This window comes from Pithys albifrons, chromosome 5 (genome assembly GCF_047495875.1).
Source record: "Pithys albifrons albifrons isolate INPA30051 chromosome 5, PitAlb_v1, whole genome shotgun sequence".
Classification (NCBI taxonomy): domain Eukaryota; kingdom Metazoa; phylum Chordata; class Aves; order Passeriformes; family Thamnophilidae; genus Pithys; species Pithys albifrons.
This window is the reverse complement of record NC_092462.1, coordinates 76,648,086-76,674,445: the sequence shown is the minus strand read 5'-3', so window position 1 is coordinate 76,674,445 and position 26,360 is coordinate 76,648,086. Positions and strand designations below refer to the sequence as shown.

Below are 26,360 nucleotides of genomic sequence, written 5' to 3'. Positions count from 1 at the left end.
CACGCGCTTCCATCGGCATTCCCGCCGCATCCCTCCCGGAGCGCACCGGAGCGAGAGGGCTGTTTGTTTGTCTTTGATTAACCTACACACACTCACACACACACACACACACACACACGGGGAGGACACACACGCAGCGCCACACGCCAGCCCGCCGGGAAAAACGAAGGAAAACAGCATTCCAGGAGGGAGCTGCGAGCCTTGGCCGAGCCTCCACCGGTGGCCGTGCCCCGTGGTGGGGTGGGGGATCACCGGGCGAGGTGGGGGGGCTGCCAACTTATTAACCCGAGCAGAGGAGCCAAAGCGAAGCCGCCCCCTCTTTCCATGAGCGTCGGGCTCGCCGGAGCTGTAAATGTGAGAATTTCCTCCGCAGTCAGCACTCAAAGGGAAAGGTAATATTTTCCTGGCTGCGACCCCTCATCGCTAATGCACATCGTTCACCGGGAGGTTGTTTGGTGAAATAACACCCCTGGCCACCCCTCCCCGTGCCAGCCCAGGGCAGGAGGCTCCACCGGGGCCGCCCCGAGGGAAACTCTGCACACGGGAGGGTCCCTCGGGTGGCACGAGGGCCAGGGCAGGGAAACTCCAGGAGCCCGAGAGGCTCAGGCAGATGCCGTGCCCGACTGGCCGCGCAGAGCCCAAGGCATGAATGAACGGAGAGGGATGAATGAACGAGTGAATGAACAGCGGGGCGGCGAGACGGGGCGGCCGCCGCCTCCTCCCTGCGCTCCACGGGCTATTTTTAAGCCTGGAAAGGGCAGCGATGCTCAGGCAGAGGAGGTGGAGAAGCGGCTGCTCGGGGGAGAAGCGCTGGAGGTGCTACAGCTGAGCCGCTCGGGTGGGTGGGGAAGGCGTGGAGGGAGCTGGGAAAGGGATGGGTCCTGTGGGATGCGAGCAGGACACGGGGTTTGAGGCAGGGGTGGCTGGAGGAGAGCTGGGACAGACCTTCTGGGAGGGGGTGGTGAGGGGACATTGCTGTCCCCATCCCGCTGTTCATACAGGCTGAGGAGGCTCCCAGTGGGTCATCCCACTTTTCCCAAATGCTTCCCGTGACTCAGTTTCCCAGCTAAGGAGGGAACAGCCTCTGCTTTGGGAGCACCGAGGCTGCAGCCCTGCTTGGAGCACCATCCCCATGGAGGTGGCCCTTGGCATTCCTGACCTCATCCTTCCTGACTCTGCCCAGCATCTCCCACGGGTGAAGTGCTTGGGGACTCCCTGAAAAAAGGACAACACGCCTCTGGTCCCAACGTGCAAAAAACCTGCTGCTGTGGTGTAGGGAACCATCCCAGGGATGGATCCACACCCTCCACACCAAGCCAAGCTCTGAAGAGGAAAGAGTCTGCCCCAAGGAAGACACAGAGTGAAGGACCCTCAGGAAACAAAGAGGTCACCACAACACCTGCCTAGCCTGAAAAAGGGAGAGCATTCAGCCCTGGGGAGCCAAGGGGGGATTTTTTTCCATTTGTTTGCTCTTCCTTGAGCTCTCCTTTTGCCATGAGGCTCCTCCAGCTGGCTGCACCCCCCGTCTGCCGGGCCCGCAGCTCCCCGTGCCGCCCGCTCGCCGCCGCTGCTCTCCACGCCGCCTAATCCCACATGTCAGCACATCCTTCCCCGGCCAGACACAAGTCTGGATCCCCTTCCAGTCACCTCCAGTTCAACCCTGCATCTTTTCCAGTTGATTAAAAAGGAGGAAGAGGCAGCCAACTTTTCCCCGACGAACCTCCCCGCGCGTTTCTAGCCTAAAATCCCTGCGCCCTCTAGTGAGGTCGAGCCGACGGTCTCGGCTGCTCGAGGAGCACACCCGGCAAAGCCAAGGAAATCGGGGCAAGGAAAAGGTTGTTCCTGAGCTACCAAGAGGTAAAATCACCTCTAAGGGGATGCTCAGCTTTGGTAACACCGAGGAAAAACAAACTCCTTTGCAGAGAGAGTGCTCAGGGATTGGAATGGGCTGCCCAGAGAGGGGGTGGATTCCCCATCCCTGGAGGTTTTTCAGCTGAGCTTGGCCGTGGCACTGAGTGCCATGATCTGGTAAAGGGACTGGAGTTGGACCAAGGGTTGGACTTGATGATCTCAGAGGTCTCTTCCAACCCAAGTGAGAAGAGAAGAGCAACGAGGCTGGAGAAGGGAGTGGAGCACAAGTGCTGTGGGGAGAGGCTGAGGGAGCTGGGGGTGTTCAGCCTGGAGAAGAGGAGGCTCAGAGGTGACCTCAGCACTGTCTGGAACTGCCTGAAGGGAAGTTGTGGCCAGGTGGGGGTTGGTCTCTTCTCCCAGGCACTCAGCAATAGGACAAGGGGGCACGATGGGCTCAAGCTCTGCCAGGGGAAATTGAAGTTGGAGAGCAGCAAAAACTTCTTTGCAGAGAGAGTGCTCAGGCATTGGAATGGGCTGCCCAGAGAGGGGGTGGATTCCCCAGCCCTGGAGGGTTTTCAGCTGAGCTTGGCCGTGGCACTGAGTGCCATGATCTGGTAAAGGGACTGGAGTTGGATCAAGGGTTGGACTTGATGATCTGGGAGGTCTTTTCCAACCCAATCCATTCTAGGATTCTATGCAGCAGCCTGGCTGTGGTGGGTTCCCCGGCCACGTGGACTCCCAGCACTGCCAGGACTTTTTGGGGATGTTGGGAAGAGCCTCCACTTTTTTCCCATTGTGATACATCCCCAAAGAGCCAAATCTGGGGGATTTGCTCTATCCAAGGGCATTTGTTTAAGCACATCCTGCCCCACTGAGGGAGACACCACCACCACCCAGCGAGCCTGGCTGGAACCTTCCCAATCTGCCTCGCAGTGGAAAAAGGATATTTCAAGATTTATGGTTTTCCTAAGGCAGAAAATTCCCTCTCAGTGTCTCAGCTCCAGCTCCATGTGACAGCAAACTGCCCCCAGCCCCATCCTTAACCCACAACATGGAGGAGAGGGAATTCCAGGGATTTCAATGAGCTTCCATACAGCATTTTCATGCATGGAAAAGGCTTCATTTCATGGCTGGGATGGAAAGGGATGATGTTTTCCAGCGTGTTGCCCTCCTTGGTGCCAGCCAAGCCTTCCCACTCCAAGCACCAACATCAGTCCCTGCCTTCTGCCATCCAGGATTTGCAAGCCCCTCTATCCCACCTGGCACACCAGCACAGCCAAGAGGGAACTGAGCATGAATTTCCTCCCTTCCAGGAGGAAAACTCGGGATTTGGGATGAGCCACCTGCATCCCCTCCAGCCCACTCTGGGCCGAGCAAACAAAGGCACGACGAGCATGGAAAGGTTTTCACGAACCAATGTGGCACCTGCTGGTGGTTTGGCCACCAGGATGTGTCAGGAAGCATCCAAAGCAACACCTCAATCTGGAGACACACTAATTCCTCCAGCATTTCAAGGGTGTTTGTCCCAGCCTTGTCCTGTTGCCACATTCTCCTGACTCTCTCCAGCATCAGACACGGAGCCCACGCTCCAAAGGGCTCAGAAACCCTGATATTTTTGGAGAGGGATGAGAAGGTTTGTGGGTAAGAAGCTGTCCTGGTACTGGGGGCAGGGACAAAGGAAAACACAGCCAAAATATTTGGGAGGGCACCACAAATTACAGAGGAATTCCTCAAACCCTGTTGCTGCCTGGACACTCTGACACCTGTTTATAAAAGGTTCTGCCTTTGCTCACAGCAAAGAATTGATTCCTTCTCTCCCAGTCCTGAAAACAGGGCACACCTGGACTGCTCCAGGCTCTCCTGCCATGCTCCCTCAGGGAAGAATCCAGGCCCAGGGACAGGGAAAAGCCAAGTTTCAGATCCCAAGCACCCAAAAGGAGGAATTCTGGGTTTGCCCAGCAAAGCCCAGCACTGCACACAGGGCACAGGTGAGGAGTCCTGGAGGAGCTGAAGGCAACAAACACAGCCAGGGAGAGATGAAAGAGCCTCAGGAACCCTCCAACCTGTCTCCAAAGGGTAACCCCAGAGTGTCCAGGCTGAAGAAAAAGAACGGTGTGACTTTGCAAAAGGAACAAAATCTGAATAGTTCTCAAAAAAAAAACATGCTGGAAAAAAAAAATAAAGATAATTTCAGCATCCTTGGGTCACATTGTGATGGTTGTGCACCTTTCAGGGTTGCCCAGATCCCTCATTTTTCAATGATTTATAAAAAAGGGGGTATGGAAACTCCAGTGGTTCTGATTTCCTGTCAAGCTCAGAGCAAAACTGAGCCCAAGAGTCGCATTTTCCCACCTTTCAAAAACTCCATGTCCAGGAATCTCTCCCACAAACCCTCCACATGGATGGGAGGCTTCACTTTGGATCCCAAAGCCTTTCAGGATATTGGGGTAAAGAGGCTGCTGTGCCCAGGGACAGCAAGGACACCCCAGATCTGGCTCAACACCCCCTTGCAAAACCTCCTGGTGTCTCCAACAGCTCCAGTGAAACACAACCAGGTCAGGCTTCTTAGCCCAGTTCATGGGGACACCAGAAGATCCTGGGATTCATCAGCTTGGAATTGCTGCTCCAGGTGTCCTCCCCTCATCTATTCATGGAGAACTGGGGTGTTTGTGGGGAGTAAAATTCCCCTTCTGTGCTGTCCCTTCTCCTCAAGAAGGGAGTCAAACACAGTGGGGAAAAAGAAGGTGTCACCTCAATGGATGGGAGAGAAGGGATCAGAAAGGTGGGATCAGCTGGGCAAAAGGAGGAACAACAAGACACACCCCCACTGCCTGCCTGATGTCCTTGGAGCCATGGAGAAGGAACATCCTGCAACCCCAGCAGGTGAGGCCAGAGCAGCCATTTCTGAGGATCAGGGGCTTGGGTGAGGTGGGATCACAGAATCATGGAATGGTCTGGGTTGGAAGGGCCCTTAAAGACCATCTAGTTCCAAGCTCCCTGGGATGAGCTTGGGTTTGGAAATCCCAGACCTGTGGTGTGGAGATGGAGAGTCTTCCCAGAGCTAAAGAGGAGGAGCAGCTTTCCCAGGCAAGGACAGTGTCCCATCCACTACCACGGAGCCAAGGGAGGGAAATATGAGGAAAAAAATCCCGTTTTCCTCACACAACACATTTCCTGGAGAGCAGAGAGGGCACCAAGGGAAGGGTTTGAGTAACCCAGAGCAAGGACTCTCCTAGAGACAAAGCCAGGCTTAGAAAGAACCTCAGGAGCATCTCACCCCCTCCATGATGCATCCCACCCCATCCCAAAGGAACACACACACCTTCCAGAGCCTGAGTGGTCTCCTGGCAGAAATTGGGGAAAAAAGCTTGGAGAAACATTTCCTCCAGCAGCTCTGACACCAAACCCCTGAGTGAGGCCTTGCAAGACCTCTGTGGGGATGAACACACCTGTGACAGTGCAGAGATGGCCCTGCCCATGACACAGGAGCTCCTGCAGACCATCAGTGGGGTCTGAAGCCCTTCGGGGCTTCAGACTAAGCCCAGGGAGGAGACAACAAGGGCTATCCAACAAGATGATCCCAGTTTAAGGCCACCTCTTCTCCTTCCTTCAGGAGGAGGAAGCTGAAGAACAAACTGACAGATAATTAGTGGCAGAAGAGCCACCTGAGAGCAACATCGTTGTCCCAAAGCCCTGCCCATGACACAGGAGCTCCTGCAGACCATCAGTGGGGTTTGAAGCCCTTTGGAGCTTCAGACTAAGCCCAGGGAGGAGACAACAAGGGCTGAGGTGACCCCAAGGCCACCCAGAAAGATGATCCCAGTTTAAGGCCACCTCTTCTCCTTCCTTCAGGAGGAGGAAGCTGAAGAACAAGCTGACAGATATTTAGTGGCAGAAGTGCCACCTGAGAGCAACATCGTTGTCCCAAAGCCCTCGTTTCCCAGAGGGATGAGCAGGACATTCCAAACCACAGGACATTCCAAACCCCAGTGCTTGGAAGGATGGAGAATGGTGGAGTAAATCACAAAGCTGTGGAAACACAGTGCAGGATGGACCCTGAGTGTGAAATCTCCCTCCCCTCTCCAGGATTAGCTCCTGGGATCCCCCATTCCTGCTCTGAAGTGGAGCCTGGATCCAGCTCCAGGAGGGGTTTCACCCTCTCTGTGCCTCACAGGGCCCTCAGAAACTTCCAGTCTGGAGGACACAGGAAGGCAGAACATCCCACCCTGAGGCTGTTCAGCTCAGGGGGTCCCAGCCCAGCTCCTCCCTGAGCTCTCAGGGCATTTTGGGGGGGAAGGCACATGAAAATCCCACTGAATTTGTCTCCCAGCCAGGAGCTCCTGAGCTCTGCTTTATTCTTTTTTTAATCCCTGGGAATTACTCTGGATTTACACCCCTGTACATGACAGGGCTGTTTGGTCTGAGGTCCCTGAGGTGGCCCAGCCACCAAACCCTCACCCCAGCCCTGGAGCAGAGCCCTCCTCCCTCAGTGGGAGCCTTTTCCTGCATCCAGGGGCTTGTTCCCAGGGATTGAAGCTCCCAGGGCAGCAGCCTGAGGTGGCACACGAATCTGGAGCTGGGACCCAGCCCACCTGAGCTGACTGGCACAGTCTGGGGGGCTCAGAGGGCAGGGGTGGGTTTCTTTTCCACTGTGGGATTTACAGGGTATGATGGCAGGTTTGGATGGAAAGGCAGAAAAAACTTAAAAAACCCTAAAAAACCCCATCTCTTAACAACCTGGTTCATGGCCTTCTGTGCTTCCCATCCCTCCTTCCTCCTCCTCCATCCCTCTCCTCATCCTGGTCCTTCCCTCCATCCAAAGGAAATGAAAAACACCCTAAAAGCAATAAAAAAACCCTCTTAAAAACCTGATTCATGGATTTTTTTGCAGTGAAAGGTGCATTTCCCTGCTCCTCATCCCACCTTCCTCCTCCCATCCCTCCTTCTTTCTCCCACCCCTCCTTCCTTCTCTTCTCCCATCCCTCCTTCCTCCTCCCACCCCTCCTTCCTCCTCCCATCCCTCCTTCCTCCTCCCATCCCTCCTTCTTTCTCCCATCCCTCCTTCTTTCTCCCATCCCTCCTTCCTCCTCCCACCCCTCCTTCCTCCTCCCATCCCTCCTTCTTTCTTCCATCCCTCCTTCCTTCTCCCATCCCTCCTTCTTTCTCCCATCCCTCCTTCCTCCTCCCATCCCTCCTTCTTTCTCCCATCCCTCCTTCCTCCTCCCATCCCTCCTTCCTCCATCCCATCCCTCCTTCTTCCTCCCATCCCTCCTTCCTCCTCCCATCCCTCCTTCCTTTTCCCATCCCTCCTTCTTCCTCCCATCCCTCCTTCCTCCTCCCATCCCTCCTTCTTTCTCCCATCCCTCCTTCCTCCTCCCATCCCTCCTTCTTTCTCCCATCCCTCCTTCCTCCTCCCATCCCTCCTTCCTCCTCCCATCCCTCCTTCTTTCTTCCATCCCTCCTTCCTCCTCCCATCCCTCCTTCTTTCTCCCATCCCTCCTTCTTTCTTCCATCCCTCCTTCCTCCTCCCATCCCTCCTTCCTCCTCCCATCCCTCCTTCCTCCTCCCATCCCTCCTTCTTTCTTCCATCCCTCCTTCCTCCTCCCATCCCTCCTTCCTCCTCCCATCCCTCCTTCCTCCTCCACCCCTCTCTCCATCCCCATCTTTCCCCCCTTTCCAATGGAAATAAAAATAACCCTAAAAACACTAAAAACTCTTTTAACAACCTGGTTCATGGATTTTTTCTTTTGCAGTGAGAGGTACCTTCCCCTTGCTTCCTATTCCTTCCTCCTCCTCCCATCCCTCTCCTCATCCTGGTCCTTCCCTCCCTCCAATAGAAATGAAAAAAAACCCCTAAAATCACTTAAAAACCTTCTTAACAACGGGGTTCATGTTTTTTGCAGTGAGAGGTACCTTCCCTCTGCTGCTTCCTCCTCCTCCTCCTCCTCCTCCTCCTCCTCCTCCTCCTCCTCCTCCTCCTCCTCTCTCTCCCCCATCCATCCATCCATCCCTCCCTCCCTCCCTCCCTCCCCCCAGTCCTGCCCACAGCAGCTGGTTTATATTTGCCTGTAAATTTATGGCCCCTTTTGTGTTCTTAATCCTCTTGCAAACGATATTAAAGCCTCAGACCTTTCTACTTGGTGCTAATAAGCTCAACACTTGTATGCCTCGGAGGCAGAACATTAATTGTGGTGTGTTAATGAATGATGTAGTTTTGGACAGTGAGACAAACCAGGCCGTTTCTCCACTCCACTGTCTGCTTCCTCCTGGAGGCTCCAGCTCTGGGATGTCTCCCCTGGCCACAGAGAACTCTCATTTTAGTCTTTCTTTGCCTTTTTTTAAGGCAGCTGTGCCTATTTTGGGATTGCTGTGTTGGGAGCCAGCACAGCCCCTGCCAAGGCTGGAAGATCCCAAGGAAAGGCTGAGTCTCACCTTCCTGCCCTGGGAATCTCCTTCCTGGCCCCAGGCTCTGAGTCCTGGCCATTTCCAATTCCCATTTCCTTCTCCCCCAGGATGGGGAGGTCCCTCCCAGGCACAGCAGTGGCTCCATCTCTGCTGAATTCCAGCTCCCCACTGGCCTTACAGCCCATAAAACCTGAGCCTGTTCTACCAGTCCAGGCCTAAGGGCAGCTTTGCTTTGCCCTCCCTACACCTCAGATCCCAAATCCAGGCAGGGACACCCCCAAAATCTGGAGGGACTGCACTGATTTCACCAGGGATTTGGGGGTGGAAATGGGAGCTGGAGATGTCTATGCAAGATGTGAAAAGAATCAAGTGAAGAGCCAGGATCATGGAATCACAGAATCATAGAATGGATTGGGTTGGAAAAGACCTCCAAGATCATCAATCCAACCCTTGATCCAACCCTACTGTGATCACCAGCCCAGGGCACAGAGTGCCCTGGGTTGGTGATCACAGTGGGGTTGGATCAAGATGTGGTGGATTCTCACTCAGTGCCACATCCACAGAATCACAGAATGGATTGGGTTGGAAAAGACCTCCCAGATCATCCAGTCCAACCCTTGGTCCAACTCCAGCCCCTTCACCAGATCATGGCACTCAGTGCCACGGCCAAGCTCAGCTGAAAAGCCTCCAGGGATGGGGAATCCACCCCCTCTCTGGGCAGCCCATTCCAATCCCTGAGCACTCTCTCTGCAAAGAAGTTTTTGCTGCTCTCCAACTTCAATTTCCCCTGGCAGAGCTTGAGCCCATCGTGCCCCCTTGTCCTATTGCTGAGTGCCTGGGAGAAGAGACCAACCCCCACCTGGCCACAACTGCCCTTCAGGATGGGCCAGGGCATGGCAGAGGTGACACAGCTGGGCCACCAAAACAAGAGCAGGATGAGGAGAGCACCGGGGAGTGGAGCAGGAGCACCCTCAGCCAGGCCCCAGCCCTGGTCAGCCCTTCCCAAGGAGGGCTCCCATTCCATGGGACACGTCATGTCTGAGCCCAGGGGATGATCTGTGTCCTTCATGTGCTGAGGAGGGACAGGGATCTGCCACCAAAAGCCAAACATGTGTCCATGCTCAGTCAGAGCAGGATGGTTACTCCTGTGAGGAACCTTGGAGGAACCTGTGAGGAACCTGTGAGGTGATTTCAAGGCAGAAATCCCACCATGGAGGAAGGAGAAGCTGCAGGGATGGCCCAGGTCCTTCTCCAACACCAACATAAACTCCATGAGCCATCAGCAGCAACCACCTCTGTGCAGAGATTTATCACAGGAGGGAGGGTGAGGAGTTTGGAGTTGCTTTTATTTACTCCTCCTAAACTGCTCTTATCTCCCAACTCCATCTGAGGCCAAGGATGGAGCCAACAGGGGTGACATCTGCAACCAGGTCACCCCCTGGCCAGGCAATCCCTACTCCCAGCCCTGCCCTCACCCTCCATCCCACCCCATTCCTGCTCCAAGCTGACTCCACACCCTCTCTAACCATTGGAGAGTTCGTTTCCCAAAAGGGAGGGGTTTTCTCCCATTTCTATGAACTTGGACAGGTTCCTGCAGGGGAGATGTAACAAACTGGGCATGGGACAGTCATGGAAACATGGCTTTGTTCCTCCTGAGCATCTCCCACACCTGCTTCTCCAAGTCCTTTATCCACAGCCATGGGATTACCACTTCTGGTAGCCCAGGGAAAAGGATGGTCCCCCACTTCATGGAATAGGATGATGAATCCATGCAAGATCCTGAGAAGTAGCTGAGACAGGGAACTCAAACCTGAGAGGAAACTTCAGAGACTGAGTCATCCAACCCAGCTCTCTCCCAAAGTGTCCTACAGCACATCCAAGAGCTGCAATTTGCTGATCCCCAAGTTACACTGAGGAGCTGAAACTCCTCTTGGAAAGCTCCACAACACATGGGCAGCAAAGCAGCTGATTTCTGGCAAGCACCCAGAAACCTCCTGCAAGAACATGTTGGGTTTCAAGCTCTTTGCTGGAGCTCATCTTCACATCTCAGTGACAATCTGTCCCATCAAGAGGAGACCACGGCTCGCTTGCCAGGGAATGATGAAAGAGTGTCTGCCAGGGCTGCTGCAAATAAATGCAGCTCCACCAGGTTTTGGAAAGATGACAAGGACTTATCACAGGTGTTGGCCATGGAGGGGTTGGTTGGGCAAGATTTAGAGATGACCCCAAGGGCTGGAGGGACAGAAGAGGGTGAGAAAAAGGTTTCACTCTCCACCCTTCCTTGTGGTGGCTGAAATTCTGTGCCTTGTGAGATATTACACCCCCATTCCAGGCCAGATCAGAGCAGGGGAAAAGAACAAGGGATGGTCCCAAGATCAGAGATGAGGTAAAGACCAGAATTTGGGAGGTGGGTGGAACTGCTGCTTCAGAAAGCCCCACAATGCCTTAAACTGAAAAGGTTCCCCAGGAAATCCTGCTGCTCTTCTGCCTGGAGCTTTCAGACTGCTCTGATTCCTTTAATATTTCTCTTAAGACTCAAATCCTTACTGTGGAAGTTGGTGAATTTTGTGAAAAACGCTGCAAGTTCCTCACTCGGTTCTCTGGTAGGTCATGGGGAAGGTACAGAGAAAAAACTTGTACCTGGAAGGAGCTTAAATCTAAAATACAACCTGAGTTCTTTCTCCTTGAACCTCCCAGAGCCTCGACATGAGAGCTGGGAGAGTTAAAAGGCAACGTGTCATTTCACAGCAACAAAAGCTCAGGGTTAATGAGCACAGGCAGGGAAAAGGCACCTGGCCTGGCAAAAGCTTTAATCTGGTCATCTCAACCTGGACAAGAACAAAATGACCTCTTTTCTCCCCATTAGAAGCAGGTTCACCTTATCTCTGTGTGCACAGCTCTGGGTCCTGGGAGAGGGATGGTTTGTGCAGGGAAGGAGGTGACTGATGCAGGAGATGCTCATCCCCCCAAAGCAGTAATTAAGAGGAGATCAAGTGAAGAAATCAGAATAATCCCCTGATTTCCAAAGCTGAGCCCCAAGTCCTCAATCTCATGACAATGAAAGGGAAAGCTTAAGGAATAAGGAGCTCCTGGAGCATTCCCAGCGCTGCTGATCCAGGGAAAGTGTTTGCTCTCAGGTTTTGCTGGAGCTCAAAGCAGCAGCAAAGGGGTGTGAGCAGGAGAAAGGGTCATCCTGGGCCAGGGTTTTGTGGGAGCACCTGTTCCCAGGAGGCTTTGAGACAATCCTTAAACAGGAATTAGGATCCCTGCCAGTTTGGGATTGTGTGATGCCAAACCCCATAGAATTATGGAATGGTTTGGGTTGGAAAGAACCTTAAAGATCATCCAATGCCACCCCTGCCATGGGCAGGGACACCTCCCACCAGCCCAGGGTGCTCCAAGCCCTGTCCAACCTGGCCTGGGACACTCCCAGGGATGGGGCAGCCACAGCTTCTCTGCCCAACCTGTGCCAGGGCCTGCCCACCCTCCCAGTCACCAATTCCTTTCCAACATCCCACCCATCCCTGCCCTCTGGCAGTGGGAAGCCATTCCCTGTGTCCTGTCCCTCCCTCCCTTGTCCCCAGTCCCTCTCCAGCTCTCCTGGAGCCCCTTCAGGCCCTGCCAGGGGCTCTCAGGTGTCTCTGGAGCCTTCTCTTCTCCAGGTGACCCCCCAGCTCTCCCAGCCTGGCTCCAGCCCAGAGGAGCTCCAGAATCATGGAATGGTTTGGGTGGGAAGGGACCTCAAAGCCCACCCAGTGCCACCCCTGCCATGGGCAGGGACACCTCCCACCAGCCCAGGCTGCTCCAAGCCCTGTCCAGCCTGGCCTGGGACACTCCCAGGGATGGGGCAGCCACAGCTTCTCTGCCCAACCTGTGCCAGGGCCTGCCCACCCTCCCAGCCACCAATTCCTTCCCAGTATCTATTGTCTACTCAGGAAGGAAAAAGGGTTTTGAGGAGGAGGATCAGGAGATCCATACCAGCTTTTGGACTCTGAAAATTCCAAAAGCAGTGGGTTTCCCAGCTTAGGGTGGGATGTGATTCCCACTAGGGAAAACCACCAAAGGGAGAACATCAGGTAGAACTATGGAGGGAGGGAGGCTCTCCCTGCTCTGTGCTGCTGGCACTGCTGGAGCTGGCACTCCATACCCGAGCTGTGGGACAACCTACAAACCCACCAGGATCCCTCCAGAGCTCAGGCCTCCCTTTTCCATGGGCCCATTCCCAGAACCCACACTCTCCTTGCCTCCCTTTTGTCTGTTCCTCAGGGCTGAATTCCTTGGTTTTATTGAGGCCATCGCAACCAAAGGCCACTTTTCAGCAGCAAGAAATAATAATCTTGCTGTGCAAAAGGATAAAAGAAGCAGGGAAGGAGCACAGAGGAACCTTCAAATCGCTGCCTGGTGCTGCTCAACCCTCCCTTGATGGGACATAAACAGGAGCCAAAGCTGCTGCCGAGGAAAATGCACCACTCCCCATACCCCCCTCCTGCCCCAAACTGTGCTCCGTGGTGGAGGAAACCCCAGGAACTCTCACTCTTTCTCTTGGACAGCAAGGTTGGAAAAAAATATCTCCTTCCTTAAGAAAAAAATCCCAAATTGCAGGCACTGAGTTTGTCCAGGCCCCAGGGTAGGGATTGACAGTGATGGTGTTTCTTGTGGTGTCACTCGAGTCCCGGCTGTAAAAAATGTGACTAATGGGTGTCATGTGCTGTTTGTTTTCCCGTCACCTCCCCCAGGAGAACAGAGGGAGAGATTGGCTTTGTAAGGGATTTTATAGGCACCAAAATAGGAAATCCTGCCGGAGCCGAGAGGGGACCTGGCCTCGGGGCAGGGATGGGCCGTCTGGTGGCACGTCTGGTGGCTTTGGGGACCGCGCTGGCTGTGCCAGCAGTGCTGTCTCCAACTGCAGAGACGGGGGTGGGACGCACCTCCCTCATTCCAAATCCACTCCCTGCCTGGATCCAGCTGGGAAAGAGCCTGGCTGTGAAAATCCCCGGGCTGGCACCGCTGGCACCGCCACCCCCACATCTGCTTGGGCTCAGCACCCCCAAAACCTCCTGCCCTGGGGACTGCAAGGGGGGGGTCTTACCCTAAACCCACCGAGGGGGTGGCACAAGAGGGTCTCAACCCCCCACAACCAACTCAATCCCTCCCCTGCATTTCACCCCGAGACCCCCCAGCGCCCCAAATCCCCCGAGATCCAACGCTCAGCACCACCAGACCGCCCCCACCAAGACCAACCCTGAGGGGTCTCCCTGCAAATTGGGTAGGGGGACACACACTCCGGGGACCCCTCTGCCCTCGGGGCCCACCCTCTGCTCGCCGGCTCATCGCCCTTTTAAGAGCCCGCCGGGACCGCGCTCCCCTCGGCCCCTGCCACGCGTGTCACCCATCACGGGGGGAATTGTGATGGAGGGGGCAAAGGGGCAACACCTCCGCCCTCAGCAGAGCCCCCCGTGTGGCCCCCTCGCTCCTCCCCATCGCCCCTTTAAATTCCTCAAAGGCACCGAGCGCGGACACGGCGCGGGAGGAGCCCACGCGGGACCCGCCACGCACGGGGGGTCCGGGGGGAAAGGAAAGGGAAGGGAAAGACAATGGAAAAGGGGAAATGATGGAGAGAAGGGAAGGTAAAGACAATGGAAAAGGGGAAACGAGGGAGAGAAGGAGAGAAGAGAAGGAGAGAAGGGGAGAAGGAGAGAAGGGGAGAAGGGGAGAAGGAGAGAAGGGGAGAAGGAGAGAAGGAGAGAAGGGGAGAAGGAGAGAAGGAGAGAAGGGGAGAAGGGGAGAAGGGGAGAAAGAGAGAAGGAGAGAAGGAGAGAAGGAGAGAAGGAGAGAAGGGGAGAAGGAGAGGAGGGGAGAAGGAGAGAAGGGGAGAAGGAGAGAAGGGGAGAAGGGGAGAAGGGGAGAAGGAGAGAAGGGGAGAAGGGGAGAAGGAGAGAGGGAGAGAAGGAGAGAAGGGGAGAAGGAGAGGAGGGGAGAAGGAGAGAAGGGGAGAAGGGGAGAAGGAGAGAAGGAGAGAAGGGGAGAAGGGGAGAAGGAGAGGAGGGGAGAAGGAGAGAAGGAGAGAAGGGGAGAAGGGGAGAAGGAGAGAAGGGGAGAAGGGAAGGGGTTTCCACACCCCACTCGCGCTCCCCACACACACCCACGCCCACCCCGCCCGTCTCACGTGGCAAAACTCACCTTCCTCTTGTGGCGGTGGATGTCGCCGATGGAGTTGGCCACGGTGTTGGGGCCCAGCAGCATTCGGGTGCTCCGCGGCCACTCGGTGCTCACCAGGTGGTGCTCCCCCATCAAGATCTTGCGCACGTTCTCCGCGCCCGTCACCCGCACCAGCGGCCGCCCCAGCAAGTGCGTCTTGAACACGTTGCCGTATTTCTCCCTCCGGGAGGACTGGAAGCAGGAGCCCTGCGGGGTGGGAAGGGTCGGGGCGCGGGGGGCACCGGGTTACCCCACGACACCTCCTCCATGGGGATGCCCGCGGCGAGGGGAGCTCGGGGGGGGTGCAGGGGGGGTGGTTGGGGAGGGGGCCGGGGGGGTGGCAATGGGGTGGGGGCAGCGGGGGAAACCCCGGGGGTGCCACACGCCTCCGACGGGGCGCCCGGCACTGCCCGCCCTCTCCTCCCGCAGCCCGGCGGGGGTCGGTGCCCTCCGCCCCCCTTCTCTTCCTCCTCCTCCTTATTCTGTCACTTTATAACATATTTTTCCTTTTTTCCTCCCCTACTTTTTTCCTTCTTCCCTCCTCCCCGTCTCCCTCCCCCCCCCTCCTTTTTTTTTGTCTCTCTCTCTTTTTCCCCTCTTTTTTTTTTGTCTCTCTCTCTTTTTTTTCCCTCTCTCGCTCCGGCTGATTTTACTCGAAAGGCTCCAATTTGCCTAAGTAAATCTCCAGATTTCAGGGACTTTAATAACTTTCCCACATGCTCCAGGGGTTTTTGTCGGCAAAGAGGCGGCCGGAGGGGCAGGAATAGCGGGGGGGTCCCCCCAAAAAGCGCCATCCCGAGCGGGTCAGAGGAGCTGCGAGCGCCGCAGCCCCGCGCTGGGGTGTGAGTGCGTGTGTTTATTTTGAAACAAAAGCGCGGTTGTGAGTTTCAGATGTTCAGGTGACCCTGTTTCTTGATCTGCGTAAATATAATTAAAGTCCTTTTTGTGGCATTAATAAAGAGTTATTTGTACACCATTTCCAGGGCAGCACAAAGAGGACCTTTATGTGGCAGAAGTTTCGAATGGAGTCCAATTTATACAAAATTTTGTATTTTTAGCCCTGGACTCTGTTTGGACGGAGCCTGTGGAAAAGCGAGAACCCTTTTCTGGTCCCCCTGTAAAAATCTGATAAATTTCTTTAAAAAATAAAGCCCCATTGAGAGCGTGCCGTTAACCCCTTCGGCGCCGGGGGCCGGCGGGGCAGCGGGGCCGCCGTGTCGGGGCTTCCCCGGCGCCGGGAGGGGACACCGGGAGACGCCGCCGCTGTCCCCGCCGGGACCGGGCTCTGCCCTGCCCTGCCCCGCCGCCGGCTCCGGCAAGGAGGGAAAGGCGGGAGCATCCTCGCCAGGCTCCCATTTGATTAGTATAATTATTCGGATTGTTTTTTCCGGGAGGAGGGAGTGGGAAACCCTCGGGCTCGTTCTCCTCGGGGGTTCCCTCCTGGGGATGCTGCGACCCCCCCTCCCCTCCCCCGGGTGCCCCCAGCCCTGCCCGCGGCTCCCCCCGGAGCGGGGCACCCCCCGCTCGCCTCCTGCCTCCTCTCCTCCTCTTTTAGTTTTATATTTTTGCTGGTTTTTTGGCAGTCGCCTTCCCGCCTGGCGGGCCGAGGGGATCCCGCTCCGCCCGCCGCTGTTCGGCATTTAGCGAGGTTAATCCCGGGTTAATCTACCGATTACCTCCGCGGGCTTCCCCCAGGGTGGGAGCCGAGCCGGGTGGGGTGAGAACCCTCCGGGAGCAGCCCGGGGAGCAGGGACGGGACGGGACAGAGCCCACGGCACGGGGGGAACACGCCAGCGGAACCCCCACGCCGCGCCGGCCACATCCCCCCCCGGGGCTGCCTCCCACCCCCGGCTCCGGCGGCACCAACCGATTGTTCGGCGAGAATTTCTGCCGAGAAGGGGAAGGGAAGGAGGGATTCGGCAGCCTGGGGGCGACCCCGAGCCTTGGAGGCAGCCCCAGCCGGGACAGCCCCGCACGCCGAGCCGGGAGCGCAGCGCGGGGAGAGCCCAGCCCGGCTCGGCTCGGCTCGGCTCGGCTCAGCTCGGCTCGGCTCCCTCCGTGCCCCGCATCCAACACCGGCCTCCCGGCCCCAACTCCCTCCCCGAGAGCCCGCATGATGCAATCGAAAGGAAAAGAAGAAGGGGGGGAAAAAAAGCCGAAAGAAAAAAAATCTTTTAAAAGCCCTAAAAAGAAAAAAGAAAAAAAAAAAGAAAAAAAAAAGCGCCGATCCCAACCCACCTCCAGGGAGGGGAGCGAAGGGAATCCTCCTTACCTGCAGGAGCCAGTGGAAGGTTTCTCCGATTAAAGGGAATCCCATAGAGCCTTTAGGGATTGGTAGCTTGCAGGTTTTGTCGCGGGTGGCAGCCCAGCGGAGCTGCCACAGCTGTTGGGACACGGCCAGCAGCAAAGTCAGTGACACCAAGCACGCGGCGAGGGTAGCCAGTGCCGAGACGAGATCAAAACTTGCAAAAAGCATATTTGGAAGAAGGAGGAGGAGGAGGGTGGGGAGAGAAACAGCCCCTTGACAGGCACCACACTCGCACCCACACACACAACACGCACGCACGAAAAAAGGGGCGATTGCGGAGCGCACTTTAAAAGCTGCCTGGGGGGTCCTTGGCGAGGGGGGCCGGGCTCGCCCCCCTCTCCGCTGGCAGGTTGGAAAAACAGCGGAGGAAAAGAGGGGGAAAGAATGAAAAGGGGGGAAAAAGGAAAAAAAAAAAAAAGGGCAAAAAGCCGTTTCTCCTCTGCCTCTCTCTGAAAACTTTGTTCTTGTTTGGAATAAACTTGACAGAGTGACACGGGCGGAAAAAAAAAAATCCACTGCACAAAAAAGAGAGGGGAAAGGAAAAATAAAGAAGGAAAAAAGAATAAGAGACACCCCAAAAGAAGGGGGTGGGGGCGACTGAGTAGCCAAAAAGTCGAGGATAAAAAGTCAAAAATGAGAAAAAAAAAAGAAAAAAAAAAAGAAAAACCCTGGAGTGGAAAAAAAAAAAAAGACCCTAAAAAAGTCCAAATGCAGATGCTCTGGCTCTCGCTCGCTTTCAAGGCAAAGCCACACACACCAGAAGGAAAAGGAAAAAAAAAAAGAAAGAAAAAAGAATTCAAAAAAAGGAGCGAGATTTAAAAAAAAATGTTGAAAAAAATCTTAAAATAATTCAGCCACGACCTGGAGAGATGGAAGAATTAAATAGCTATATATATGTATCTACACACACGGAGCGAGACAGGTCGGTTTGTATCTCTATCTATACATATATAAATATCTCTCTATAAATATATATCTCTCTGTATGCCGCTTATTTGTTAGCCCCGGAGTTTCACAGACTTCAGTAAAAGAGGGAGGCAGGGCTGCCGGGCAAAGCCCCTCTCCAATGTTCAGTTCGAGTAAAAAAGAAAGTCAAATGTGTGTTTATATAGAGGCGGGGAAGCCGGGGCTGGGCCGGCCGCCAGCGCGGCTGCTCCCCCCGCAACCCCTCCCGCACTTCGGGGCTCGGGGGGGGCGGGCGCGCCGGGGACGCGGCGCTGGAGCGTGCGAGTGCTGGCCCCGCGCCCGCGGCTCGGTCACGCCGCGCTCCTCGGCCTCATCCTCCTCCTCCTCCTTCTCCTCCTCCTCCTCCGCTCCTCCTTCTTCTCCTCCTCCTCCTCCTCCTCCTCCTCCGGCGGTACCTTCGGCCTGCGGAGAGAGTCGAGCGCTGCTCAGCGCCCTCCCCGCGATGCTTCTCCCGCCGCCCCGAGGTTTAACCCTCGCTGCGCCCCTCGCTGCCATCGGGTTCCACTCAAGGATTCCCAGCCGCCCTCCCACCTCCATCGTTTCCCCCCAGTGCTTAATCCTCGATCGTTCCCCCCAGTGCTTAATCCTCGATCGTTCCCCCCAATACTTAATCCTCGATCGTTTCCCCCAGTGCTTAATCCTCGATCGTTCCCCCCAGTGCTTAATCCTCGATCGTTCCCCCCAATACTTAATCCTCGATCGTTCCCCCCAGTGCTTAATCCTCGATCGTTTCCCCCCAGTGCTTAATCCTCGATCGTTCCCCCCAATACTTAATCCTCGATCGTTCCCCCCAATACTTAATCCTCGATCGTTCCCCCCCGCGCGAGGGTCCCCCGGGATTTACTCCGTTATCATTTCCCCCATGGGAGGGTCCCCCCAATATTTAACCCTTAATGACTCCCCCTTGCGATGTCCCCCCCCCCCCCGAAATTTAACCCTTTATTATTTCCCCCTCGCCACGATCCCCCCAAATATTTAACCATTGATCATTTCCCCGTGGCAACAACCCCCTTTCCCCCCCTTTTAACCCTTTATTATTTCTTCTTGTCACAATCCCCCCAATATTTAACCCTTTATTATTTCCCCTTTTCACAATCCCCCCAATATTTAACCCTTTATTCCTCTTGCCACAATCCCCCCAATATTTCACCCTTTATTATTTCCTCTTGCCAGAATCCCCCCAATATTTAACCCTTGGTGTGCTCCTTGCAGCAATTCCAGCTCCATCCCCATCATTTTCCACACACAAGAATTCCCAACCCCCCACCCCTAATTATTCACCCCATGTGAGGGTCCCCCCAGTAATTAACCCTTGATTATTCCCCCGTGCGATGATCCCCCCAATATTTAACCCATGATTATCCCCCCAATATTTAAGCCCTTATAATGAGCCCCCCAATATTTAATGCTTAATGATCCCCCCATGATGATCCCACACCATTCAACCCTTAATGACCCTCCCTCCCAACATCCCCCCAATATTTAACCCTTAATGTCCCCCTTCCAAAATAAACCCCCTCCCAACAACCCCCAATATTTAACCCCCAATGACCCCCCAATATTTAACCCTTAACGACCCGCCCCGCAATAATTTCTTCTCCACAAGAATTGCCCCAAATAATTTCCCCTTTTTGCAATGATTCTCCCCCCGATTTACCCTCTAATTATTTTCCCCTTTCACCCCCATGCCCCAATAATTTGCCCCGTGCAATGATTTACCCCCATGCCCCAAATTAATTTACCCCTCCCCAATAACTCCCCCCTCCACTGATGTGCCCCTTTCACAACTTGCTCCTTGCAATGATTCCCCCCCACCCCGCCCGCCCCCCAAACAAGGATTCTGACCCCCCCTCCTTTTCATGCTTGGATGATTTACCCCATTGCAGATTTGCCCCTTCAGTGATTTACCCCCTGAGGATTTACCCCCTGCAATGATTTGACCCCTTGCAATGACCCCCTTTCCCCAATTATTGCATTAATTCCGGCAAACCACCCCCCAATTATTTGCTCCCGGTAATCACTCCCCCCCTGCAATGATTTACTCGCTACTCCCACAACATTTTGGGGGATTTGCTCTATTCCACACACCCCTATTTTGTTTTATTTTATTTTATTATTTTATTTTATTTTTTAAATTTTATTTTATTTTATTTTATTATTTTATTTTATTTTTTAAATTTTATTTTATTTTTTATTTTATTTTATTTTTTATTTTTTATTTTTATTTTTTTATTTTATTATTTTATTTTATTATTTTATTTTATTTTATTATTTTTTTATTTTATTTATTTTATTTTATTTTATTTTATTTTATTTTTTATTATTTTATTATTTTATTTTATTTTATTTTTTATTATTTTTTATTATTTTATTTTATTTTATTTTCTGTTATTTTATTTTATTTTATTTTATTTTCTGTTATTTTATTTTATTTTATTTTATTTTTTATTATTTTATTTTATTTTATTTTATTTTCTGTTATTTTATTTTATTTTATTATTATTTTATTTTATTTTATTTTATTTTATTTTATTTTATTTTATTTTATTTTATTTTATTTTATTTTATTGGGGGGTATGGGGGCTATTCCAGCCCCTCCCCTGCTCGGTGCTTTCCAGGACACGGATGCCCAGGTTGGGGGGTCCCGCTTTATGCCAGGCTTGCCCAGGAGGCTGCGCCCCCTCCCCAGATCCCCCCGCAGCCCCCTCCCCTCGCTGCAGGCAGCGCTGGGCAGGTATCCGGGCTGCTGCTCCGCCGCTTCGCCCGAGCATTTGCTTCAGATTACAGGAAAAACAAAAGTTCATTGAGCTCCCCCCTTGTCCTCGCCCCCCACCCTGCCCCGCGCCCCCCGCCCGCCTCCGCGGCCGCTGCGGGTCTGGGGCGCGCCGGGAGCGCGGTGGGAGCGCAGGGAGGGGGCCGAGCCCCCCATCCCGGAGCTGCGACCCCCGAGCGCTCGGGGGTGTCCCCCCACCTTCCTTCTCTTTTGGGGGGCAGGCCTTGAGCCCCCTTTTCCGCGTCCCCCCCACTCCATCCCGGTGCGGGGATTTACGCGGGGCGCGAAGCCCTCCGGAGCATCCCTGGATCCTTGGGAATCTCATCCAGGCGGTCCCACCGCCCCATCCTGGCCGCCCCCTCTCCCGGTGCATCCCCGCACAGAGACCCCCCAAACGCTCAGACTTCCCACCGCCATGGGCACATCCCGCTGCAGGGACACCCCCCCTCCACTCCCCCATTCTCCCATTGCCATCCACGCGTCCCCCCTTCTCCTGGAGCCCCCCCATTCCCGAGGGAAGGACCCGCATCCCCCGCACCCCCCGCATCGCGCTCACTCTTTGCCCAACGGCCCCTCCCGGTGGCGGCCGCTGGTACTGCAGGAGGCGGCAGGTGGCGGGGGCCCCGCAACGCCCCGTCCCGCCCCAATCCCGCCTCTATCCCACCCCCATCCCACCCCCATCCCACCCCGTCCTACCCCCGAGACCATTCCGCCCCTCAGGGTGTCTCCCCCGCTCGGCCCGAACCGTCTCTCCGAAGCATCTTCGCGAAGCACCTTCCCAGAGTCTCCCCCTGAAAGCCCCTTCCCAAAGGGTCCTCCGAAATCCAAGCGACTCACACGGGCATCCCAAAGAGCCTTCACCAAAACCTCTGCCCTAAATACCATCTCAAAGCTCCTTCCCAAAGTATCTCCCTGAAACACTCACTCAAAGCAGGTCCCAAAAGCATCTTCCCAAAATGCCTCACACTGTCCCAGTTCAGCTTCCCAAAGTGCCTTCCCAAAGTCCCTTCCCTGGACACCTTCACAAAAAACCTTCCCAAAGTATCTTCCCAAAGTATCTTCCCAAAGTCTCTTCCCAAAGTCTCTTCCCTGGACACCTTCACAAAATACCTTCCCAAAGCATCTTCCCAAAGTCTCTTCCCAAATCCCTTCCCTGGACACCTTCACAAAATACCTTCCCAAAGTATCTTCCCAAAGTATCTTCCCAAAGTATCTTCCCAAAGTATCTTCCCAAAGTCTCTTCCCTGGACACCTTCCCAAAGTCTCTTCCCAAAGTATCTTCCCAAAGTATCTTCCCAAAGCATCTTCCCAAAGTATCTTCCCAAAGTCTCTTCCCAAATCCCTTCCCTGGACACCTTCACAAAATACCTTCCCAAAGTATCTTCCCAAAGTATCTTCCCAAAGTATCTTCCCAAAGTATCTTCCCAAAGCATCTTCCCAAAGTCTCTTCCCTGGACACCTTCCCAAAATACCTTCCCAAAGTATCTTCCCAAAGTATCTTCCCAAATCCCTTCCCTGGACACCTTCACAAAATACCTTCCCAAAGTATCTTCCCAAAGTATCTTCCCAAAGTCTCTTCCCAAAGCATCTTCCCAAAGTCTCTTCCCTGGACACCTTCCCAAAGTATCTTCCCAAAGTATCTTCCCAAAGTATCTTCCCAAAGTCTCTTCCCTGGACTCCTTCACAAAATACCTTCCCAAAGTATCTTCCCAAAGTATCTTCCCAAAGTATCTTCCCAAAGTATCTTCCCAAAGTCTCTTCCCAAATCCCTTCCCTGGACACCTTCACAAAATACCTTCCCAAAGTATCTTCCCAAAGTATCTTCCCAAAGTATCTTCCCAAAGTCTCTTCCCAAAGTCTCTTCCCTGGACACCTTCACAAAAAACCTTCCCAAAGTCTCTTCCCAAAGTCTCTTCCCAAATCCCTTCCCTGGACACCTTCACAAAATACCTTCCCAAAGCATCTTCCCAAAGTATCTTCCCAAAGTATCTTCCCAAAGTCTCTTCCCTGGACACCTTCCCAAAGTATCTTCCCAAAGTATCTTCCCAAAGTATCTTCCCAAAGTATCTTCCCAAAGTCTCTTCCCAAATCCCTTCCCTGGACACCTTCACAAAATACCTTCCCAAAGTATCTTCCCAAAGTATCTTCCCAAAGCATCTTCCCAAAGTATCTTCCCAAAGTCTCTTCCCAAATCCCTTCCCTGGACACCTTCACAAAATACCTTCCCAAAGTATCTTCCCAAAGTATCTTCCCAAAGTCTCTTCCCTGGACACCTTCACAAAATACCTTCCCAAAGTATCTTCCCAAAGTCTGTTCCCAAATCCCTTCCCTGGACACCTTCACAAAATACCTTCCCAAAGTATCTTCCCAAAGCCCCTTCCCAAAGGATTTGCTCCGAGCATCTCACACCTTCCCAAAGCACCTCCCCAGAACACCTTCCCTAAATATGTTCCCAAAGTGTCTTCCTAAAGCTCCTTCCCAAAGCATCTTCCCGAAACACCTTCCCAAAACAGCTTCCCAAAAGGAATCTCATCCCCAGCATGGAAAACACCCCTGGAACCCTCAGACCTTGGGGCCCAGCAAAGAGAGAGGCCTTGCCTTCTCTTCCCTTTCCCATGGGACAATCCATCCCTGGGATGCTCTCAGATCCCAAGAGCAGCAGAGCTCAGATCCCAAAACATCTCCCACTTCCTTCCAAATGTGTGGAAATGCCTCTCTGAGGGGCTGGGAGAGGAGCAGGAAGGAGCCCCCAGCACACATTTCCATAAGAACCTGTTTCTTTTCCCGCTGGTGGAAATTCAAGGAGAAGGGAAAAGGCTAAAAAAATATTTGTGTTTATTTAAGGGATCCTTTCCCAGCACGATCCCACCCTCTGGAGGCAAATCCAGAGAGGAAAGGGCTTTTCCAAGGTCAGAGTGGAGCTGAAATCAGGTCCCTGGGATGCAGCCATGGCTTGGCCAGGCATTCCCAGCTCTGCCCAAACCTTTAATGGGATTGGGGAATTCCAGCATCACCCACAATTAAAGCCAAAAGCCCCTCAAGTTGCAAATGAGGTGGAGAAAGAGCCAGAGGAGCAACAATTCCTGAGAGGAGAGGGGTGATGGCAGCAGCAGGACTGGGAGAAGCACCCCAAGGAGCATTTCCCGTCGGGAATGGGAGAATGCCAGGAATTCATCCTGCTGGGATGCAGGAGCAGGTTTGGGGCTCGATGAACCAGCTCCATCCCACTCTCCGTGGGAGGTTGGACCCCACAAATGGCACCATGAACTTCCCTGCTGTGGAAAAACCAGGGAATTCAGTGCAAGGAGGGAACGACCTGCCCCAGGACCAACTCCCTCCAGCTGATCCCAAAGCACTAAAATTCCCTTTTTCCCCCAATCTGAGTGGGGTTTGACTCGCCCAGGGTGGGCACTGCTGGTCCTGCAGCTCCTGAAGGGCTCCAGTGCTGTTCAGTTCCAGCTGAGGGAGCAGCAGAGAGTCCTGGAGGTGAAACGCTGCATTCCTGGGATCTCCTCCTTCCTGGGGAACTCGGGATGGTTCTGCCATTCCAGGGCACCCCAAAGAGGAGCTGGATTTGCTCCCAGCACAACAAAACCTCCCTCTGGCCTTTTTCCTGCCCTGTTTCCCTGCCCTTTGCCAGAAGCAGCTCCGTCCCCTTCGGCTGCATGGACAGAGAAAATTCCAGAGGGACATCCAGGTAATATTTAATATTAATTATATTTTTCCCAAAGGAACAGTCACTTCTAAAAATCACCTTTCCTTTTTCTCTCAGCATTTCCTCCCATCCCATCCCTTTTTTTTTAACATGCTGATTCCTCCTGTTTTTCTCCAGGCAAATCCTGACTCCTCCTGTCTTGATCCAGGCAAATCCTGATTCCTTCTCTCTTTCTCCAGGCAAATCCTGACTCCTCCTGTCTTGATCCTGGCAAATCCTGATTCCTCCTGTCTTTATCCAGGCAAATCCTGACTCCTCCTGTCTTGATCCTGGCAAATCCTGATTCCTCCTGTCTTGATTCTGGCAAATCCTGATTCCTCCTGTCTTTCTCCAGGCAAATCCTGATTCCTTCTGTCTTTATCCAGGCAAATCCTGATTCCTTCTGTCTTTCTCCAGGCAAATCCTGATTCCTCCTGTCTTTCTCCAGGCAAATCCTGACTCCTCCTGTCTTTCTCCAGGCAAATCCTGACTCCTCCTGTCTTTCTCCAGGCAAATCCTGATTCCTCCTGTCTTGATCCAGGCAAATCCTGATTCCTTCTTTCTTTCTCCAGGCAAATCCTGATTCCTCCTGTCTTTCTCCAGGCAAATCCTGATTCCTTCTGTCTTTATCCAGGCAAATCCTGATTCCTTCTCTCTTTCTCCAGGCAAATCCTGATTCCTCCTGTCTTTCTCCAGGCAAATCCTGATTCCTCCTTTCTTTCTCCAGGCAAATCCTGATTCCTCCTGTCTTTCTCCAGGCAAATCCTGATTCCTCCTGTCTTTCTCCAGGCAAATCCTGATTCCTCCTGTCTTTCTCCAGGCAAATCCTGATTCCTCCTGTCTTTCTCCAGGCAAATCCTGATTCCTCCTGTCTTTCTCCCGGCAAATCCTGATTCCTCCTGTCTTTCTCCAGGCAAATCCTGATTCCTCCTTTCTTTCTCCAGGCAAATCCTGATTCCTCCTGTCTTTCTCCAGGCAAATCCTGATTCCTCCTTTCTTTCTCCAGGCAAATCCTGATTCCTCCTCTCTTTCTCCAGGCAAATCCTGAGTCCTCCTCTCTTTCTCCAGGCAAATCCTGAGTCCTCCTCTCTTTCTCCAGGCAAATCCTGATTCCTCCTGTCTTTCTCCAGGCAAATCCTGATTCCTCCTGTCTTTCTCCAGGCAAATCCTGATTCCTCCTGTCTTTCTCCAGGCAAATCCTGACTCCTCCTGTCTTTATCCAGGCAAATCCCACCCCCCCCCCCGAGGGAATTGGGAAGAACTGGGGATGCACAAGTGGAATTTTTAATTTTCATGTCCCATTCAGAGACTTTTTTTCCTGCATCATCTAAAAAACTTCATTTTAAACCCCCAAATTCACTCAAATATCCTTAATTTTCGAGCCAGATTCCCAGATAATGATCCCCTAGGAATGTTGCTCCCGTTTTTTTTTTCATTCTGGTTGTTGTTTTATTTCTCTTTATGAACATTCCCTGCTCTGATAACACTTTTGTAGCTGATTTGATAGTTGGGATGCACCACAAGGCCCTTCCTGACCCTCCACCACCTGCAGAGCAGGTGAAGCTCAGGCAGAACCCACAGAATCTTCCCCATTCCAGAGAAATCCCAACTCCAGCTCCTTTGGAATTTCTCCATGTCCCTGGAAAACCCTGGAAAACCCCACCCCAATCCTGATATCATGGAATCACACACAGATTTGGACTGGAAATGACCTTTAATATCCTCTCATTCCACGACAGGGAACCTTCCACCAGCCCAGGCCTTTATGTGGGAAAACATTGAATTTTTACAACTATTTCTCCTAATTCTGTAATTTGGGCAACTGAATCTGCAACTTGAACTGTCACATCCAAACCACCCCCAGTTTTAGTTTTCACATCCAAGGCCCCAACTTTAATTTTCACATCCAAACCCTCCACTTGAACTGTCACATCCAACTCCCCAATTTTAATTTTCACAACCAACTCCTCAACTTTAATTTTTGCATCCAAACCCCCAACTTTAAACTTATCATCCAACCCCCCAACTTCAATTGTCACATCCACTCCCCCCAACTTTAATTTCCTCATCCAAACCCCCCAATTTGTCACATCCAACCCCCCCAATTTGTCACATCCAACCCCCCAATTTGTCACATCCAACCCCCCAAATCTGTCACATCCAAC

General features: G+C 53.3%; 2 protein-coding genes across 2 annotated transcripts in view; both read right to left on the bottom strand.

The window, feature by feature from the left end:
• The window catches only part of CYP26B1 (cytochrome P450 family 26 subfamily B member 1), a 31,350-nt gene extending 13,314 nt beyond the window's left edge, over positions 1-18,036 (bottom strand). The window contains exons 1-2 of the mRNA XM_071557092.1: positions 16,727-18,036; positions 14,437-14,661 (exon numbers count right to left, since the gene is read on the bottom strand). Of these exons, the coding sequence (XP_071413193.1) occupies positions 14,437-14,661; positions 16,727-16,930 (429 nt within the window). The 5' untranslated portion in view covers positions 16,931-18,036. The remainder of the gene's footprint in view (positions 1-14,436; positions 14,662-16,726) is intronic.
• LOC139672666 (C-type natriuretic peptide-like) lies at positions 17,867-18,265 on the bottom strand. The gene has a single exon (XM_071557112.1). It carries the CDS (start codon positions 18,263-18,265, stop codon positions 17,867-17,869), a length of 399 nt encoding a protein of 132 aa, XP_071413213.1.
• Between the last annotated feature and the right edge of the window lie 8,095 nt (positions 18,266-26,360).